Here is a 21,969-nt window from a genome sequence, read left to right as displayed (position 1 = left end):
TGCTCGCGTGCGCCCTCCGGGCCGCGGTCTCCGGCCCGCCGTGGGGCCCCGCGGGACTGCGGCGCTGGGCCAAGGCAGGTGGCACCAGGGGCGAGCGAGTGCGGGGTGTAGGGGGCGCCCTGCGCCACCCTCCGCGCCCCTTACGCGCGCGATGGCACCTTTTCTCTTGCAGGCGCTCCAGCTGTGCTGCCTCTGCTGCGCCTCGGTGGCCGCGGCCTTAGCCAGCGACAGCAGTAGCGGCGGCAGCGGATTAAATGCTGGTTCGTATTTGCTCCCTTCCTTGCCCCACCCCAAGGGCCCTTTTTGGAGTATTTTGTTGCTCTTGTCACCCCGCAAAGAGAGAAAAGAGAGAAGCGCAAGCCCAAACCCGGCAGGTGTGCGCTGGCTTGGGAACGGTCGTGTTTGGAGAGGAGGAACGCCGAGGACCGGGAACTTAGCGGAAGAACTGAAGTCACATAAAGGAGAAGTATTTTCCCTCCTTCGCTGATGGCTTACTGGGAAAAAATAACCCTAACTGCAGTGAGGAATTAAAAAGGAAGTGGACCCTCGCTAGGGAATTAATGACCAAAAGGCTCCCTCCCTCGTCTCCTTCCTGCCGTCTCCTTCCTCTCCTCTCCTTCCTCTTCCTCGCAGAGACTGAGTCCTGGTGAGGTTTGAAGCAATGTGAGCCCCTTTCCGCCCACCATCTTCCTCTTCATTTCCATTTCTGTTCCTTTTCTTCTTTTCCTTTCTCCTCTTCTCTACCCTTGTGCTATAGAAGCCCAAAGACAGCTTTTTAGAGAGAGGAAGACACCAGTTTAAGGTCTCCGAGTCCTTTTTTACATTTTCTGAGATTCCTCAGACACAAACTTCCAGAACATTCTTTATTCTGTCAGTTATCAGCTTCCAAATGGTGACCAGAAGGAAAATCCTCCCTTCACTGTTTTCCACCAGCTACAGGGGAACAGTTGGCTCCTGATCCAAGCTGTCTAGCAAAGCGTTGCTGTCCAGCCCAGATTTCTTGGGATTTTTAAATTTTCATCGTTGCAGGATTTACTCCTGGGGTAGGGGGGTCATTTAGAAATTAGCTCTAGAGAGATTTACGTTTTGTCCAATCAAGAGGCTGCAGTTTCTAAAACCATCCCCTCCTTGTCCCTCAGTGGCTGAAGATCACTTCTGTCCCAGCGACCACCTGTAGAGACCTTATCTCTAGTGAAGGCCCAAACTCTCTACAGAGGGCTCCAACTGTGTGAATGTAACCAGTAGCCTTGTTAGGCTGCTCTTGGAAACAAAACTAGTAGCAGGTGTCTTGTGGGTGGAGCTGGTTGGATAGAGCTCCCACAAATCCAACTAAAAGCAGTCGGTTTCAGATGATTTTGAACAAGGAGTAAGAATCAATTTGCTATGGGAGCTGTTTGTACCATAGTGAGAGATGGTTTCATAGTCAGGTCTTTTTGGTAGTAGGAGAAAGTGGGATTTCTCAAAGATAAGCCTTAGAAAGCAAAAAGTGAAATATTTTATGTCCTGGTCAGTCTTGTGAGATGAAAAGAAGGGAATTTCCCCCCTAATTTCTGAAATATACGTATGTCAGTTGTAGTATTGCATTTCCAGTTAAAGGACAGAAGGAGAAAATTGGAGAGGCAGGACCAAAACACATAAGAATGAGAGCTCCCCAGGCAATAAAAGTCACACAGGGTACCTATGCGGAAGGAAGCAGTTGAAAGCAATTGTCCTATTGGTTTTTTAAAACAGGAGTGTCATTAGAATGTCACTCACTGATTCCTGCTGGCTGCTTGTATTCTTTAACCTCTAAAAAAAAGATTTTTGGTTGTTGTTGTTGACTGTTTTGGGAAAAGGGAAATTCCTCTTTTCATTTTCTCCCTGCTCTCAGTAACCAAGAGCCTAAGTGACTCAAACATGCCTCTTAGTTATTCGGAATCTCTCTAAACACTTTCCAAATTAGTTTCCCATTCTGTGCCTTGAAAGTGGAAACGCAGAGCTGTCTTCAGTGCGCAGAGGGCATATTCCAAAGCATTTGGGGAAGATGATGCTTTGCAGTGTCAGTGTTTTGTGGAAGAAAATAGCGTTCTGCCGCTGCTTTTCCAAACAGCAAATTGTTTTGCAGCTCCCCCTCTCTAGAACAAGCAGCAATTAGTGCTACTCGGGGGACCGAGGGTGCAAGTATTTTTAAACATGCCTTTCCAGGTGTCCCCTGGTCTGCCACGCCCCCTCCAACGTGTCTGAACAGTTTTGAACGTCAGCCCACAGAAGTGTAGAAGATATCTCTGACAATTTGGAGGCATTTTTCTGCACACAGAGTATTTCAGGCTTCTGATTAAATGTGATCGCCTCTGAGAAAGCTCAGAGTAAACTGTTCATGGCGACACAGGGCTGGGGATTTTATCATCACGCGTAAGTAATATTGGAAATATGAAGCTGCTATTGCTTGTTAATGTCCTCGGGGACCATCTGAGGTTACCCCTGTGAATTATGAGCCATCACACTCCGTCCCCCCAAATATACTTCCAATTCAGCCTTATCATAGTTTCTAAACCTCTTGAAAAAAACAATACCATTTATTTACCTTTGAGATTTTGTATTAACTGTTTTCTCCCCAAATCCATTGCATATATTTTATCTACTTAGCTATGGATGGTTCCATAGCTAAATATATAAAGATCCCACTTTCTCCAGAACTTGAGAGCTGTGACCCTTCCACAAACATTCCTGAAGTTGATCAAAATTGTGCTTGGTTTTTGGTTGCAGTGGGAACTAGGGTGGTGGAGCTAATTGTAGGGATAGCAGGTGGTCCTCGTTCGTGAGCTGCTCTGGGTTATGTTTGCTCTAGGGCTTAGGTGCCCGGTGATAGGAACAAAGTTATCTAAGCTATATGTCGCTCTTGGACAGCTTGTTGGAAAGTGACCGTTTGGCATTGTGGGCTCTGGGTGCTGACAGCTAAACTTTTCCCATTGCAGATTACGTCTTTGTCACGCCAGTAGAAGTGGACTCGGGCGGGTCACATATTTCACACGACATTTTGCACAACGGCAGGAAAAAGCGCTCCACGCAGAGTGCCAGGAGCTCCCTGCACTACCGATTTTCAGCATTTGGACAGGAACTACACTTAGAACTTAAGCCCTCGGCGATCTTGAGCAGTCACTTTATTGTCCAGGTACTTGGAAAAGATGGTGCTTCAGAGACTCGGGAACCTTCTGTGCAACGATGTTTCTATCAGGGATTTATCAGAAATGACAGCTCCTCTTCTGTGGCTGTGTCTACGTGTGCCGGCTTGGTAAGTGCACCCCGGTCTAGCCAAGCTTGGGCTTTTCTGTTTTGCATAACTTGAATGAACAGATGTCTGCAATATTAAGTGCTCTTCTAGCCAACTCCACACATTCACGCTGTCAGCTTTGATACTTATAATATTCTCAATTGAATTAATCTAATCTGCTTTCAGAAAAAAAGGAAATATAATAGAACTTTAATGACCATTTTGAACATTCTTTTGATGTTTAATGGTCTGGGCCTTTTTCATTCTGCACATTTGAGACAGTCCCCAAGGAAATTAATTTGATGGATGCCATTCGCTTTGTAAACTCTTGGGAGACCAGGCATTTTATAAATCTAATAAGCTGCATGCGTCTACATTGCTTTTGAAATGGGAAAACTGTATTTCAATGTGCAGTTGCCTTCAGCAACCCTGGTAAGTCCAACTTTCAACTTTCCTGAAAAGAGGCCTTTTGCTTTCCTTTAACTAACCTGTTGGTATTACCTTGCTTGCATGAGGATCTTTTTAGCCTGTGGCATGGTGTGTTCTTGAGCTAGCAGGTGCACATGTGGCATCCAGGGGGGCAGCATATTTAAAAGCATTCGGGACAAGTGTTATTTCCTGGCTGTGTATCTTCATCTGTTGAGCACCCGGCCAAGACTGTTGGTGTGATTGATACTTCTCTTAGGAGTCAATCAAATATATGAGGCAGTAAATGGTGTTCTGGGCTTTTGTTTCGTGTTACAACTGAAGAAGTCTCGCAGTGACAGAAGAGCTTGTGTGAGAGCCACGTGGTGACCATGCAGTGGTGTGGAAATGTAAGAAAGCCACTAAGGGCTGCAGTTGGTAATATGTGGTGTGCATCGTGTCCTATGCCAGGGGAGCTGCTTGGATGGAGTGAATGAGAACTCCTATGCTCTCTTAGCTGAAGCTTTTAGTTCGCTTGTAACTGTTTTTCACAGTGTGGCCTGAAATTCAGCTAAAGTCTTTCATTATAACCACATTCATGGTATTTTTTTGATCTATTTAAAGTATAAAGTAAAAGCAGTGATTTAACATTTCCAGCTGAGCTGGATCCATTTAAATGAGAATGCTCACTTATGACCTGTATAACACGGTTATACACATGTGTGCACACATGCACTAATATATGTTGGTGTTCTGTGTTGTTTTGTTTGGCTATGGCACATCTCCTGCTGTTTCATTGCATTCCTGCATGTCTGTTCCAGTATTCGAAAATCTTCTCAGGTTAGACACTCCAGTATAGCACCTTGACTGTCTCACCCCCACATATTTACAGTTAGGAGTGGTTTGGCCAGGTTCTAATTTTCACATCAGCTCTTGTTGGATCTTGGACAAGTTATTCAACCAAGTGCCTTAGTTTCTTTATCTCTAAAATGGGAATGACAAGATCATCACTTCACTGCAACACTGCGAGGAGTAATGACTTCCATCAGTGGTGCTGGCAGGGCCGTCATCTGTCTCACTGTCATTTCCCACAAAACTTAACACACCATGATTAGTGCTGTCAAAACTCCAGAGTGATGGGAAACACGATCAGCTGACTCATCAGTAGGTGCCAGTTTATTTCTTCAAAGATAGAGATTTACATTTTGTTTTGTTTTGTTTTGTTTTTTTCTCCGGTACCGGGAACTGAACTCACGACCTTGCGCTTGCCAGGTAGGCGCTTTGCCGCTGAGCTAAATCCCCAGCTCTGAGATTTACATTTGAACAGGGAACCAACTATCACCTAACATAGAAGAATGAGGTAGGTTAGAAATGTCCACCTTCCCCAGGTGTGAAAGCACTAACTGACAAGCAGATCTGCCCATGTCCAAGGCTGATATAAACTGAAATCATGAGGGTCAGGTTGTTCAAACAACCTCGTGCTTAGTTTTATCCCTGCAGGCTTCAGTTTGTTCTCCTGAAATGTGTGAATTGATTTCTAAGATCATTACCAGGTCCAAGCATCTGACTCTGATTATCCAATTTGTTGACACTGGCGGGGCTCATTTGCTAAGCAGTAGAGAGAGAATCAAGCTTATCATTACCTGTCTCCATTCCCACCAAACAGCTGAAAGATGTATACGCCTATACTCAGCACAAGTATAAGAAGCAAAACGTAAGAGAGGAAACAACTACAGTTAGCAAGCTGTGATACTGCTCTGTATTAACTTCGGTGACCTTGCGTTGATGTACGCTACATACACACAAATGTGCTAAATATAAATACTGCAGAAAAATACAAAAATTATCATAGTCCTGCTTCAATTTCCTACCCCTGTAAGCACCAACCAGACCAAACGGGGCATTATTAGTGTCCCTAGGAGCACTTCTTTGTCCTATTTCTTTCACTAGCCACCAGTGGTAACCACTATCCTAACTAACAGTGTCATCACACCTATCTTTACATAAGTGGCATTATGAAATAATTGTGGGCATGAAGGTTCTCACTGTTTCCTTCTTCTCTGTTGATTAACTATCAAACTGTTTTCCAGTTTGATATGGTGATGAAGGCTACGGCTGAACAATCATGCTGCCTTTTGGTGAGCTTAGGGACACATTCTGTTGGCTATATATCTAAGAATGAAGTTGCTGAGCCACAGAGTATGCATAGGTTCAGCTTCAGTAGATATTGCCAATTCACTTTTCAGAGCAGTTATATTACCATCACTTCTGTTGTCAGTGTATGAGGTTTCCAGTGGTTCCACATCCTCATCAACACTTGATATTGTCTGTCCTTTCCTTGTAACCGTTCTATAGGTGCGAAGTGGTACCACATTATAGGTTTACTTTGCGTTACTCTGATGGCTAATGAAGCTGAGTACCTTCTAAGGCACTGATTGGCTTTCTATACTCTTTCATGATCTGTGTCATAAATGGCCAAGAAATAATAGTATTTCCAGCCTAAACTGTGGTATGTATTTTTTCTTGTGAATAGAAACAAGAATTCTGAGCAAAAACATTTTATTCAATTTCTTATGGCTGCAAATCTCTAAAAATGCATTTATTTGTTTTTGAAATATGATCAAATGAAAAAAGTGAGTCCTGTGAGATCACTTGAGATACTACATTGGAAGGACATTTCGTTAAGGACATTGACAGATTGAGGGTCGAAGAGAAACAACCAAGTCAGGAGAAAGAATGTCTTTGCTATTCTAGCTGCTCGTACACATTGCTTGGCTTCTTTGGCCACGCAGGGCCTTGTGATGCCTCTAAAGTTGATTAGCAACAACAGTGATGGATTTCAGACAGTGTAGATGATTCGAGGGTTCAGGAAAGGGACTTGTGTCTGATAGACTTGCTAGAGGGACGCATCAAAGTTAACATGCCAGAGAGATGACAGCTCTTCATGAGTATCCTGACATGAGATCCTGAGATGTCTTGACACCTCTGTGCTGGTTTTTAAGACTAGGGCTGGAGCACTCACTCAGGATCTCTTAGGATATGAGGGCAGCCTCCCTGTGTGTGTGTGCATGGGGTGCTAATAGAAAAGTAATGCATCCTTTCTGCATGATTTGGCAAAATACCTGTAGGAAAAACTAACCATTATATTATTAACTGCCTGGGAAACCACAGAAGGAAAAAAGGTAGAAGGGATAGAGAGGTGAAATGTATATATACAGATGTACAAAGAGGCACGCATACTGCATACTGCAGCTGGCATTTTTCAAGTAGGGAATTTGCCTTAATAACTCAGAATTAATTTCTGTTTAAAATATTTGTAATATTTTCTTAAAGTGCACCCTGCACCTCCCACTCAAAACTGACAGGCTCACTTCATTCAGGACCTGAGTAGCTTGGAATGATTCATAAAACTAAAATTGCAAACTTACCCTTTCTTATTTTTGTTTCTTCTTATACTTGGTGGTGGTGGGGGCTGCTTTTTAAATGCTGAATACCTTTTCTAGGTCACCACTGCCCTCTACACTTGGTGACCTTTAAGCCTATGAAGGGTTTTGGATCTGCCACTTTTGTCCCAGGTTTGCAGGATTGCAGATAAACCTAATGTGATCACTGCCTGCCTTGTGTGTCCCTTCTGCTGTCTGGCCTCCCCTCGACCACTGCAGTGATGGAAAGGTCCTGAGAGCCAGCAAACCCAGGCTGTTGGAGGGAGACTTCATTTCACTGTTGAACTACAACTGGCTTAGGAATTCTCCCTGTCTTCCTTGATTTTTTTTTCTGAGAAAACAAACCTGTATCTTTCTTCCTGTGTACTAAGAGAGCTAAGAGACTGTTCTGCTCTAAAATACTCTCCTTTGGTGATCTTTTTTTTGTTAGGAAGTGACGTTCAGAGTGGGATCAACTCCATTCCTTTCCTTTGAGGCACCGAACATGTCAGTTCCTTTGCTTCCCACCAACACTTAGGAAGGGCAGCTCCAGAAATGGGCACTTTTTGTTCTGCACATGATTCTGATGGGTAGAACATTTGAGGACCATGCAGGCGAAGTGCATGTAATTTTGAAAGTTACTGAAAAGACACTGAATCATCATTCTTCCATCTTGCCTCTGTTTATTTGCCTCTGTGGTATCAGACACTGTTTGGAGCACAGTGGACAAAACTACAAATACAGTGATTGCTGGAACCAGTCACATTTAGGGCCAGTTACATTTAGGGCATTTAGACCTACACCTGACTGTTTTCTTGTGAACCAAGCTGGGGCTCCACAGAACTCAGCAACAAAGAGCTCATAGAGTGTGGTTTTAGAAATGGGGGAACTGGTGGAGTTAGAGGCAAAATGCTATCTCTCAGAGCTTTACCATGCACATTAGCATATTAGTAAATTGGAACAGTCCTACAGTCATGACATTTGCTTAACTCTGTGTAAACCTAGACTTTCCCTGGCTTATCCTGTTATGTGTGAAAAAGCTCTTTTTTTTCTTTTAGAGGAGTATCTCTTCAGAGTTTGGTGACAAGAAAAACAACAAAGCAATGACTCCCCCCACCAAAGATATAGGATTGTGTATTGCTTTCTTTATATACTCAAGAATAAGGGATACTCAAGGAAGAAAGCAGTTTCATAGACCTGTAAGTTAGGGCAACTTTGGTTTCAAGCAAGTTAAGGATCTTTAGTGTAACACACTTTAGACAGTTCAGTATGCTCTGTGTATACTAGGAAGCTATGAGGCTTCAAGAGATAAGGATCAGTACTAACTTGACCACCATCTCTCCCACTTTTTGACCGTATCTCTCTCAAAACCTTGAACCAAAGTTCTGTGGTTCGCTACTGAAGAGCAATGTGTAGGCATAAGGTTACTTGCTTTTTGTTGGTTCCTGTAGTATCTGATGACCATACATTTCCATCTGTGGCATATACCCTTTGCTTAAGGAACTGTAAACCAAGCCCCAGGCTTTGGGTGAAGATCAAGTGCTTAGACATGCACGAACTGCCCCTTGTCTTGCACTTCCTCCCACCTGTGTAACATGGGTGTGTTTACCTTGGAGGACCTCAGTGAACCCCCAGCTGGGAGAGAGAGGTAGACCGCTTTGCCGCTTCTGTTGGACCTCTGACCCGGTGTCTGACTGTCTTCCCGCCTCAGCACCACATCCCAGGCTCCCAGGAGAAGCTGTGCCATGATCTAGGCCGCTCAAGCACCCCTTTCACCCTCAGTTCCCAGTGCACCATCCCATTTTCTCTCTTGGTTTCCACCTTTTCTCTTTTTCTTTGTTCCCAACAATGAAACCATAAGTGGCGTTTGTTTCTTCTCCACGGCTGGCTGCCCTAATGTCCCTATTGTGTGCCTTTAGCAGTGGCCTTTTTAGACTAGGACTGCAGCGACCCATTTGCCAGAGAGCCTGGGTCCTTGCAAGGAGCTTTGGAAGCAATTGGATTTCAATGGGCGGTGGGGGCCCTTTGATCTCTCCTTTTCAGAAGTATTTTATGACTCAGAAAGCTCAGTCATTGAGTGGTCTGTTGCTGGTCACTGCCTGCCAAGTAGTCTTTAGAAGGCCGATTTCCATTCATAAAGGGGCTGAAGTTAAATGACCTTGGTCCATGGCTCTGCTGCCTTAAAGGCCTTGTTAGCTCCCAGGGGTTTGTTGAATTACATATGTGCTGCTGGAACTCCATGGTCACTTGAGAGGATCATGTGAAGTTAAGGATTAGACTGGGTTGTACTTACATGCTTTCTGATACAATCTGACCCAAATCAGAGCTGCTTTCTCAGGCTATTATTCAATTCATCAAGGAGAAAAAGATTTTAAAAAAATTGTTTGGCTTCTTTCCTCTATGTCTTCTTCAGATGCAATTTGTGGAGAGGATTATATGCATTTTTAGCAAAACGGCAGACCAAATTCTTTAGAAGAAAAATAACAACCAAGGTTTCTTCCAGGAAGGTGGGCACCAGTGTGGCAAAGGCGACTCTGAGGGGTTTCACGTGAGGGTCTGAAAGTCCCATCCTTCTCCCCGAGCTCTTGCCTGTCCAGGGATGGCCTTGGACATCCTGCTCCCTAGGCTCCTGAGTCTTTGCCTCAGTTTCCTCAGCTGCAAAGAGGATGTAGGGGTGCTCATTCCTGTCCTAGGACTGTGATGCACTGCGATGTGTGATGGCCTAACTGCACAGTAGGGGCGCTGTGCTTGATTGTTCTTGACTTTGAACTTGGAGATGGTCTGGGCAGGAAACAGCCACTGAATGCCCCTCTTCCCAATCCTGAAGGCTTTCCAAGCATGTCAGCACAGGAAAAGAACATGTAGGGGTTGGCAGCCATCCTGGAGGGAACACTGGAGAGGTAAGGAAAGTAACCACTGCCTTATCAACTAAGAAGCAAGAAAATAAAAGAAAGGGAAAGAGTCAAAGGGGATGATCAACAGACAGATCACAATTTAGATAAATTCCCAGTTGGTACAGCAGTGCATGTCATGGCTTGGGACTCCGACCCTGAAGTTCTGGCTCATGGCCTCATTCACGGCCATGACCCAGGTAAATTGTTCACCCTTTCCAGGCATAATTTCACCCTTGGCAAGGTGGGAATTCTGATAATGCCTCCCCCTTTGGGTTTATGTATGTTTGACTGAAAGAAAGATACTGTACATGACTGCTTAAGACAGTGTCTGGCCTGCAGTGATAATACTGGTACCTGTGAACTACCCGCATCTGAAAAACTGAACTCTGAAGTCCTCCCAAAGTTGACACTTTTGGAATGCCTGCATGACGTCAGTAGTGGGGAATTCCATGCCTGACTTCCTGTGATTCGTTGCAGTCAAAATGCAGGTGCGCTAAAATATTATGTGAAATGACCTTCAGGCTATATGTGTAAGGTGTATATGAAGCTCAAATGAATTTTCATGTCTAGACTTGGGTCCCATCACCAAGATACTTTATTATATATATGCAAATATTCCAAAATTTTAAAACATCCAGATCTCTTTAGCAAGCCTGTCTTTCTTCCTTTCTTCCTTTTTCTTTCTCTTCTTTTCTTTCTTTTCTTTCTTTTCTTTCCTTTCTTTCCTTTCTTTTCTTTCTTTCTTTTCTTTCTTTTCTTTCTTTTCTTTCTCTTCTTTCTCTTCTTTCTCTTCTTTTCTTTCTTTTCTTTCTTTTCTTTCTTTTCTTTCTTTCTTTCTTTCTTTCTTTTTCTTTCTTTCTTTCTTTCTTTCTTCCTACCTTCCTACCTTCCTACCTTCCTACCTTCCTACCTTCCTACCTTCCTACCTTCCTACCTTCCTACCTTCCTACCTTCCTACCTTCCTACCTTCCTTTTCCTTTCTTTTTTTAAAATGGGTTTTCATATTCTGTTGCCAGTACTCGCTTCAAACTCGCATGATCCTCCCACCTCACCGTCCCAAGTAGCTGGGATTATAGGCCTGCGCCAGTGCATAGGGCACAAGCATTTCAGATAAGGGTACTCAGGCTTGTTTGTTATTATCACTGCAGACCATCAATAAAGGAGTTTTCAAATTTGCCTAATGCTAATCCTTACCACCCACCAGCAGCAAAGACTTTTAGCCTAGATAGACATAACATTTACTGAGCACTTAGGGCCATTAGAACTGGAGCCAATGAGGGGAAGGAAGCCTCGGCTAGGGTACAGTCACCCTTTCAAATACTTTTAACTGCCAGTTGGCCTGTTGATATTTAAGGTGTAAAGTAGTATTTTTTAAAATAGTTATTAGCATGTATGAATGCTACAAGTTGATGAGTTTCACTGCGATAGACCCGCAGAGGCAGTCACCATGCCCTGACCGTGTCGTCTATGCTTTCATCCTCTCCCTGCCCATCCTCTCCTAGTCACTCTGCTTAAAGCACCAGTGATTTTTAGTGTTGTTATTTTTTGGACAGGAGCTTCAAAAGGATGTGAGCACCATGAAAAATGTTCAGGTCCCACTTCTGAAAATTCTACCTACCCTGGAACAGAGCCCACTGTCCATGTTTTCTACAGGAAAGAAGAGCTTCACAGATGGTTCCACTGGGCCCTCATGACCAACTGTAAATTGTTGTCCCAAAGATGTCTTGAAAGAATCTTCTCTGGGTGAATAGGATGCCTCAAACTTCTTTTAGAAAATTGCTTTTGTTTTGTAGCCTGCGTGGTACCACATGAGTATGACTATGAGTGTACAAGCTACCGTTAGCCAAGATGTATGCCAAAGGTGGGCAGCAAGAGTGATCAGAATGGAGAGACCATCACTTTCCATTGCAACTGACACAGCCGCATTAAAACTATGTTAAGCATAAGTATGTGAGGTTTTGTGTTGGTTTAGCGGGATCATCTAACGTATCTTTACCTCCTCTCTCCTTTCTCGTCAGTTTTTTCTCCTCCCTTCTTTCCCTTTTCCCCACCTTCCTCTTTTCCCTGTGTTCCTCTTCTCCTTCCTACCTCTATTTTTTCTTTCCTTCTGCCTGCCCTTCTCCCTTCTCCACTTTCCTTTCTCTCTTCCCTCCTTGTACTAGCACTGGCTGGCTTTCAGCAAGGCTGGCTCCAAGATATCCAGCTATGGCACCATGATTCCCTTTCTCCCTCATTCTTTTGGCAGTACTTGCTACCTTTTACCTTACTCCTGCACACAGTGCCTCCTGATTCCCAAGACTATTGGATCACATTTTTAGGTACCTGGTGCCTCGTGTGAGTTATTCCACCATAACATCATCCTTGCAACCCATGTCATAGCCAAGAACAAGTATGTGGGATGGTGGGCTTTATGTGCCCTCTCACCTGTCTGTATGCCTCAGGGGGCTGCACTGAATTTACCTTTATCAGAAAAGCTAAAATGATATTTTTTGCGTGTGTGCACTGACATGTGAATTAATGCAGACAAGTAGATCTGGAATGCGGCATAGCAAACCCAGAACTCCATAGATGAGTTTGAAATTCTTTCTGAAACCATATTTATCTCTGACACATATGTGCCTGTGTATGTACATGTGGGTCTAAAATACACTTAAGTTGTACCAACTGATACTTTTCCTAGCGCATCCCTTTGAGAGTGGTAGGAAGTTTAAAAATAACACAGACCTTAGAGTTCTTTCTTATTGCTATTTATAGATCTACGTTACTCTTTTAACTGCTGGATTTTTTTTGTTTGTTTGTTTGTTTTTTTGTTTTTCTCCGGTACCGGGAACCGAACTCACGACCTTGCGCTTGCCAGGCAGGCGCTTTGCCGCTGAGCTAAATCCCCAGCCCCCTAACTGCTGGATATTTAATTATTCTCTTCTGGTTACCATATTTATGTCCAGGCTTTTTTTTGGTTATTGCCAAAAAGAACATGGATATATCTATTTATAGTGCTTCATAGTTGCATGCAATTCTATATTTTATGAGAAGGCAAGAGACGTCTCTACTTTGTATAAAACTGAGCTGTCAAATGCATACAAAATATTAACTATGGCCACGGATTTACTTGGTTATATTGACACAAGCCACCCAAAGTCACTGTCACTATTACTTTGATTGTACAGTATGCAAAGCTACTGAGAACTCATTTCATCTCGGTTTTTCATGAGCCTAAGACAGTGGCTTAGAATAGTTCCTTCCCATAGAGCAGAGCATGTGCTGGTAAAATTGCGTGGTTTCCCACCATCAACAATAAACAGTTTAAGAGAAAATGGTACCAATTAATTCCTGATGTCCAAATATAAATAGGCCTAATGATAGCACTGCACATTAGGGCTCTTGTGACCAAAAATATTTGCTTGGATTTCACACACATCTCTGTTCCACAAACCCAGGAGTTCCTCTTCAGTTACATCAAGCTATTCCCATGAAAGTCTGTTCCCACGATTTTTCCATCCAATTACAGAGCAGAATATACTCAAATGCCATAATAGACGTCTGGTGAGAGCTCTGTCTGGACAAAATGCTCACCTCTCCTGAAGGGACGCCTTTGATGTAGCTAAGGATTTCATTTCCAGAAGAATTCTTTTGATTGCTTATTCATGCCACTGGGCTTTGGAGTATTTTATCTGCCCTATTACCACTCCAAGCCAAGGGGCATGGTACCTAATATAAATTAGATAGTCCACATCACTAATTTACAAGAAAGTCAGCTTTGTGTGCACCCTTATTTGAGAGACAGCCACTTGAAAGAGATTGAGATAAGCTGGTAAAAGAAGATTATCTGTGCTGATTTACCAAGTTCTGTAAGGGGTATGTTTTAGGATCTATGGGTTCACCTAAGTGCAGGGACTTTAGGCTGTTACCATCTTAGAAATATCTATTGCAATAGTTTGCCATGGAAAGATGATGTATTAAAATACATTGGACTTTAGAAGTCCATGCCTTTTCTCTCACAAGTGTTGTGGCCTTGAAGTTTTTCTTTTGGATGACATTGTATATCTAAATAATTTTAGGCCAGCTAGAACTTGGAAAAATGTAACTTTCACCCAATTTTGGGACTGGGACTCTAGTTTCCTAGTCTGTAAAGTGGATATTTCAAAAAAAGTCAAAGGGTCACTGTGAAAATTAAATGATATATAAAGAATAGAGAAGGCAGAATTCTAAGATGGCCCCACTGTTCTTGGCCCCTGGTGTACATACACCCCCTCTCAGTTACTCATTGCTGATCTAACTACTGCTGTGAAGAGATTTTGCACATGTAATTAAAGGTCCAAATTATTTGACCTGAAAATAGGAAAGTTTTTTTTTTTTTTTTTTTGAAAGTCTGACATGTTCACATAAGCCCTTTAAATCCTGGTCTAGTTCACAGACAGAAGTCAGAGAGGCCCAGGCTACACAGGATTGCCACAACAGATTGTCTCTTATGGGTACTGGACATAGAAGAGGCCACATCACAAGAAAGGGGTCTACTTCAAGGAGCTCAGTAGCCTGTGACCAAGAGCCAGCAAGGAAATAGGTCCTGGTCTTCTACCCAGAAGGAAATGAATCCTGCTAGAAGCCTGAATGAGCTTGGAATTTGATTCTTTTCCTGAACTTCCAGGAAGGGGCCCAGCCTGACTGATATCTTGACTTTGTCCTAAGGGAAAACCTGAGCAGAGAATTTAATCATGCTGTACCCACACTTCAGACTTGAAGAACTGTAAGTTTGTAACCGGGGGGAGGTTCAAAGCCACTTCTGTGCGACCAATCTGTTGAGTAGCAATAGAAGACGGACACAGAAAATGTCTATGGGGCTTCCTCTGGAGCAGGTGCTCAGCGCCTTGTGAATGCCTTCCCTTTTCAGGTTCATGGTCATCTTAAGTCATCTGGTTAACTAGGCACGCTACCTGTGGGACAGGTGAGACAATGGGTCTAAGGAGAGGAAGCAAATTTGGTCAGATATTCACTATTTAAAATTGCTTAGGAAATTGTCAGTGCTTCATGAATAAATTAGGATGGATAATTCTTTCTCACAGAGGGGTGAGATGCCAGTAGCATCCCTGAGAATGTGACCCAAAAATGTCTCTAGATATAGACAAGTGTCCCCTATCGGGCATAGTTGTCCCCAGCTGAGAACTGGTTATACAGCACAATCACAAACTAGCTTCATCAATAAAATGCACTTTTGCAAGTTATTTTTTCTAGAGTATACCTTGTTGATTTCAGGGACATTAATAGTGATTTCAGGTATGGCTTAAATTTCCTATACGCAAAATGCTTAGGATCTAAACTTTTTCAGGTTTGGGGCTTTTTTTGGATTTGGGAATATTTGCATAGGCTTTATTAGTAGAGTGTACCAAAAAATCCAAAATACAAAATGCTCCAAAGTCCAAAACTTTTAAAACATTATGTTCATACGTGAAAATGTAAGATCACAGAGCATGTTGGATGTTTGGTTTAGGGGTACTCAATCCTGTACTGTACCTGACTTCGAGGAACTTAGCTTCAAGGAACTTAGCTGCTCAAAAATGATGCATGGGGGTTAGGGGTAGATTAGACGGCGGCAGAAAAACCATCTGGGAGTGTTTTACAAGATGTGTATTTGCTTTTGAATTTCACAGCATGCCAACCCAGACTACTGAAAATAACTGGGTCTCTAAAGAAACAGAGATGTATTTATAATAAAATTTACTCCAGCATTCTTATGAGGAAGGGGGCCTAACCATATGGGTGTAGATTAGAAATGTGGGTTCTATTTCTGGGTTTTCAGTTGACCTCAGATCAAAGTTAAATGTGCTGTGTATTCTCTTGGCCTTTAAAATTGGGGCAATTGGCAGTTCTGGTAATGCAAAAAAAAAAAGAGTGTTTTCTGTGTTTTGTGAGTTTTTGCTCTTGCCTGAGAACCTTGTAAAGGTGTATTAGATTTTTCTATCTACTGCGTGTAGTTGGGCCATTTAAACATTTATGCATTTTAAGTTAGCCACGGCACTTGAGAAAAGGAAGCTCTGTTTTACTGGAATATGAAGCAACGAAACTTAATTCTCTCACACACATACATTTGCCATCTGACCCACTCAGTTTTTACCCTTTCATCTCTACCTTGAAAAGACCTGGTCTCTAACAGTGAATAGGTAATATACTGTATTTATACAATTTGCAATATTCTCTCAATTACTCAGTCTCTTTATAAATGTACCAGGTAAGCAAAGTCAAGGTCACTGTGGGACTTGCATTCTTAGCCGTCAGTACCTATTTGGCATTTCTTCCATTCTTTTCTATTTCTTCCTCTGTCCTACCCATCTGTTCACCTACCTGTCCAACCCCAAAACATTTATTCCTGGATCATTATGTGCCTTCGTATTGTGGTAAGCCATAGGTATAAAAAAGAAGATCATGTTGCTCCTAAATTCAGTGATAGTCCAGCGTGAGGGTAAGCAGTAAAGGTGTCATAAATATAGACTCTTCAGGACAGTGCATCCAAATTAACATTATATTTAAGGAATACACAAAGCAGCACGGGAGCATGGGAGACTGATTTTTAACATGATAGGTAAACCACATGTGTTTGCCCTTGAAGATATATAAACACCAGGTAATCTTATGCCCAAATCCATGTACTTTTTATTGCTCACAAGTCAAATAAAATCTGCCCAATTCCGACCATTTCTTTTTACTTCTCCTGCCATTACTGTGGTCTTACTTGGACTCTTGCAGCAGCTTCCTATCTGATGTCTCTCTTGCGTCTCTTGTGTCTCTGTATTACAGTAGCCTGGTCATTTCGCTTTCCTCTTCTCCTGCCACTTTTGGCTTCCCATTGAGCAGAGCATGTAATCTGATTTCCTTACCGTGGGCTACAGGAAGGCCCTACATGATCTGGCTTCTTCAGCTGAACTTCTTTTCTCTCCTACCATTGTGTACCCCATCCCAACTCCTCAGAACTCCACTGCCCTTGAGTATCCCACAGGCTCCTCCCTCAGGACTTTGAATGCTCTTCCCCCAGACTTCTACATGGTCCTCCCTTCACTTCCTGCAGTTATTGGTACAGATGTTGTCACTGCAGGAAGTTCTTCCTGACACTTCCAACACTCCCTACTCCTTTCCCTGGCTTCATTATTCTTTACATTATTTATCACTCATTTTTGGACTTGTTTATTGTTTAGCTTATACTTCCTTCCTCTTTTAATACCAGCTCCAGGAGGGTTGGGGCATTATTTCTGCTATTCAGTGATATATTCTAGTAACTAGAATAGTCTCTGGCAAGCAGTAGACACACAATAAATATTTTGTACATGAATATGATTAATATTCTGTCAATTGAGAAACATCATTTCTGTATTTGGAATACATCATGAATTTGGTATTTCTCATTCATTCACTGGAAAATAGGTCAGTTGAGTGTCTTTCATGTAGGATTTCAGAAATGAAGTTATAAATGGCCCACATCTATTTCCATGGTCTTTTGATGAGAACATCATAGCTGTCCTTTTGGATCTGCCTTCCCTATGTCTCCCTTAAATTCTTGGGACTTGGGTAGAGGTGACGTATTTTCCACAGTGACAAGTGGAAGGTCAGATATCCTTGACTACGGTGATTGGTTTAGAGACAAAATATAACATGATCAGAGCTAATAAAATCAAATTGTGGGAGAGTACAAAGGACAGGAAATGTAAGACTAGAGTTGCTGGTCACCATCTTGTCACTAGAGAGTAACATAATAACAGTCTTGCCTGAAACTAAAGTACATGGAGATTTTCCTATATATGCACCACAACCCTCTCTTTAAAAAACTAGTTCAGCCTTAGTTTTTAACACTTAAATTAAAATCCAAACTATGTTAGAAGTGCATGAGCTGTGGACACTTTTTGCAAAGAGCTTCTAGTCTCTGAAGGATTAGGTAAGCACAGTGCAACAAGCACATTGAGTGCAGAGTGGCCAGCAGGTAAATTTGACAAGGCAGTTTCCCTACACACTGCACGCCTTCACCTTCATTGGTGCAGTGCCCACAGCCAGAGTGTTATAGCGTCCAACACTGACAGCACTGTGCCCAGCAGTGCATCTTGGGTACGCTGTCTTGTCGATGCGCTATGCTGTATGTCAGTCCTCTTGTTATGATATACCTCTCCATGTCTGTCAGCAGCAGCGGTAGATGCGTTAAAGCAGTGAATATTCCTGTCAGTGAGCAGCTGCAGGGAGACAGAGACTTCATGGCTGGAATAGAGGATGACTTCACACTCTGTAACCACTTTTAATTGATTTCTCTGATTTGTTTGGATGATGACATGTGGGGTAATGTTGTAAACCAAGAATGCTTATCATTGGATTACAATTGCTCAACTGTCATATGTAGCTCATTTGTGTCTTTAAAGATGTTTATTTCAGTGAATCTAATTTTAGTGTGCAGATTTTTTTATTCTGAAATGATGACAACAGAAATTATTTTTCCCCATGAAAATTTCTATTTCTTTTTTTGTGATACATGGGACACTACCCACTCTTTGCTCTAGCTTAATTCTGTCCAGTGGAAACATAGTGCAAGCCCATACATGTAATTTTTAAAGCCTCTGGTACCCACATTAAGGAAGTAGGTAAAATTTAGGTTGGTATTATATCTTGTTTAAACCGATATATTAAAAATGCTATTATTTAAAAATGTAATCAATTCCAAAATTATTAATGAGATACATTTGTGTTTTACACTAGCCTTCAAAGTCCACTTTACACTTATGGCACATTCAGTTCATACACAAGTCAAGAGCCTGGAGAAGTATGGGGGTAATGTCTCCCACCCTGAGTTCGCTAACATGTATAGTGAAATCAGACAGGCAAAAGATAGTCCCTTCTAACTGACTAGTTTGCTAAAATTACTTGTTTTCCCTACAGTACTTTTCAAAAATGTGCAGATTTCATTTGAACACTCTGGTGTGGACAAGTTAGTATTTGAGTTTGGAGGCCCTTGGTCGTTACACAATTTCTTAGAAAATTGCACACAATTCTGTTGATGAAAACCAGACTTAAGGATGCTGAATTAAACACTTCCCTTGAAGATGAATGAAAGAATATGTTTCAAAAACTTTCAGAATCTATATGCAGATTTTCATCTAATTATATTTAGTCTGAACTTGCTAGTTTAACTTTTACTCTTTATTTTTCTTTATAGAGCTCTTTTATTAAGTCTCAGCTTTGTGGTTTGTTTTCATAATAACTTTCCTAGTTGCACTAAGTAATATATTTAGGAAGCAAAGCAAAATATAATGTTAAGAGGATTCCTGGTTAGGAAATTGGAAGCTAATGTCATGCAATTTTACATGTCCCTTCCTAATAGAGAGTTCATTGACAAAAATAATCTAGAACAGTGTACACTTCACATTTACATGTGTGTGGCATCTGATTTTGCATTACATTTAGTGTGTCTGCAATTTCAGTTATCTTGTGTTTCTGCTCAGTGGATAGTTAAGAAAATTTTTCCTGCCAACCAAAGCACACAGCTTCTAGAGTAAGTCAGGAGAAATCAACCCAGTGGGAGGTCATCCCTGTGATCCCCCTGAGTAGCATCTTCCATACCACAGAGGCATAGCCTGACCTTGATTCTAGTGTAATTTCCCTTTGTTTGGTCCTGACTTCTTTAGACCCCCCAAAATAGAGAGTTTTCTAGGGAATTCTTGAAATGAGGAACAAGTGGCTCTTATTCTACTAAAAGAACTAGCACTCCAGGAAAATGGTATTGGGTGTTTTTCAGGTCTATTTCCTTCCTTTTTTTATTCTTGCTGGTAGGCTGAGCATGACTGAGCTTGCATTAACTAGGATTCTCCAGAGAAACTAAACCAATAGTTGCTTTTTAATGTGTGTGTGTGTGTGTGTGTGTGTGTGTGTGTGTGTGTGTGTTTGTCTAAAAAGGTTTATTATGAGAAATAGGCTTATGCATTTTAGACACTAAGAAGTCCCAAGATCTATTGTTGGCGAGCTGTAGGCCCAGGAGAGTCTATAATGTGAGGTCCAGTCTGAGTCAGAAGGCAGAAAAAGACAGATGCCCATGCACAAGCACAGGCAGAAGGTGAATTCCCCATCGGTCAGCCTTTTTACTGTAGTGAGGCCTTCAGGGGATTGGATGAGGCTCACACATATCGGAGAAGGACATCTGCTTTACCGGGTCTACCAATTTCAATGTTAATCTCACCCAGAAACACCTCCACAGATGCACCTAGATAATGTTTAAGTATCTGGGCACCTTCTGGCCCCATCAAGTTGACACATAGAAATAACCATCATGGGGTCTTTTTACCATTCTTTAGCAAAGTTGGCTTTGCACTTCTTCCTTGTATAACATAGGACAGTCATGCTTTGTAGTTAGTAGTGTTGTTGTTTGAATAATGTGTCTCTTCTGTCTTCTGTACTTGATGGCTAGTGTCACAACTTAACAGCAATGATATATTCACATTGTCAGATATTTTAAATACAAAAATATAAACCCATTCATTCACTCATCAGATATTAAGTACCATCAATCAGGCCCAACCAGGAAGTATCCAGGAAGCAGCATAATCTCATGAGTCAGTGTGAGACTGACTTCACTGTCCTCTTTCCTATTGGGCTGATTTCAGTGATGACTTGACAGTTGAGCAGAGATCAAGGACATCTGTAAGGGAACCTTGCTGTGACTCCACCAGAGAAGCGCTCTCCAGGAGGAGAAGCAGTGCATGGAGGTGTGGGTGGGATGCCTGGTGTCATCAAGGAGCCCCCAGTACTCAGGGGGCATCAGTGAGCAGCACCATGGATCATTGCTGCCACATACACTCTGCAGCTCATCACTGATCAGACAGTCAGCAGGTGCCTGTGGTTTGTTTGCGGGAAGTAGGCGGTTCATCTGAAATAAATGAGCTAGTTTGAAATGATGTGATAGTTTTGAAAAACCCTTAGATATCCAGGAAGTATCTGAAAGGCCAGGATATTATACTGTTTGGCATACTAGGAAGAGTGATGATTTTTTTTTTAAAAAAAGAAGGCTTGGGAGAGATGTGTTGTGCTGGACATGTTCTGTTGCCATCTGCACTGCAGGAAAGAGGTGTTTTTGACTAACTGCATGCAGTCCTGGGTTCGGGTCTAGCTCAGTTCTTAAGAGCCACTTCCAGGGTTACAATTGTGTTTCCTCCGTTCTCACCGTTGGTTTTCCAGTTTATGTAGTATCACTTTCTTAACAGGGGAAAGATCACTGGTGGCCTACTGAGATGGGGTAGGAGCAAGAGAGTTGAAACTTGGGTGTAGGCCCCAAACCCCTGCCAAAAGCTCTGTTTGTGAGCAGGTCATTTCCCTACTCTGGGCCTCAGTTTCCTCATCTGAAAATAAAGGATGAGATTAGAGATGGATTTACCCAACTGTCATCTTCAGTGTATCTGTGTTTGCATGATGTGGCATGTTTGATAAAAATTCAGATTCTTGAACCTCATCCTAGACCCGTTAAATCATAATCTTTGGGATTGGGACCTCTGGAATGTACACTTTAAAAACCTTAGGAGATTTTCATGCTCAGAAGCTGTGGCAATAATAATTTTAAAAAGGTAGCCTGGCTCACACATTTCAAAATATTTTGATACTTTTTTTTTTTGTATTTTTTATTTTAAAGAGAAAAAAATGATAACAAAATAACAACAATGAAGACAAAACCAAAACAATACAAAACCAATCAAAATGATACAGGACTTTAAAACAAGATGATAGGAATTAACAATGGTTGTTATATCCCATATTGTTATCTTCAGTGAAGTTGCTTAGGTTACCAGATGTAATTCTGTACAGAAAAATTTCTTTTTCAAATTTTGGATTGCATACCATTCAGTGGGTCAAGAATCAGTGCAGTCAGTTATGACCTACAGTAGTGAGAAAGGAAATTATATAAAGGAGGGTGAAATACACTGAACAATAACTGAGTAGGTAATGCTCAAAAGGGTGAGAATTCTGTGAAATTTTATAGTGTAGCAAT

At 42.0% G+C, this 21,969-nt stretch overlaps 1 protein-coding gene across 1 annotated transcript in view; it reads left to right on the top strand.

The window, feature by feature from the left end:
* Positions 1-21,969, top strand: part of Adamts18 (ADAM metallopeptidase with thrombospondin type 1 motif, 18) — a gene marked incomplete in the record, with an annotated part of 136,001 nt that overhangs the window by 334 nt on the left and 113,698 nt on the right. The window contains 3 exon segments of the mRNA XM_013507112.1: positions 1-74; positions 173-260; positions 2,955-3,271. Of these exon segments, the coding sequence (XP_013362566.1) occupies positions 1-74; positions 173-260; positions 2,955-3,271 (479 nt within the window).

The sequence above is a fragment of the Chinchilla lanigera genome, unplaced genomic scaffold (genome assembly GCF_000276665.1).
Source record: "Chinchilla lanigera isolate Chin_1 unplaced genomic scaffold, ChiLan1.0 scaffold00121, whole genome shotgun sequence".
In the NCBI taxonomy this organism is placed as follows: Eukaryota; Metazoa; Chordata; class Mammalia; order Rodentia; family Chinchillidae; genus Chinchilla; species Chinchilla lanigera.
This window is presented reverse-complemented; position numbering and strand designations above follow the sequence as displayed.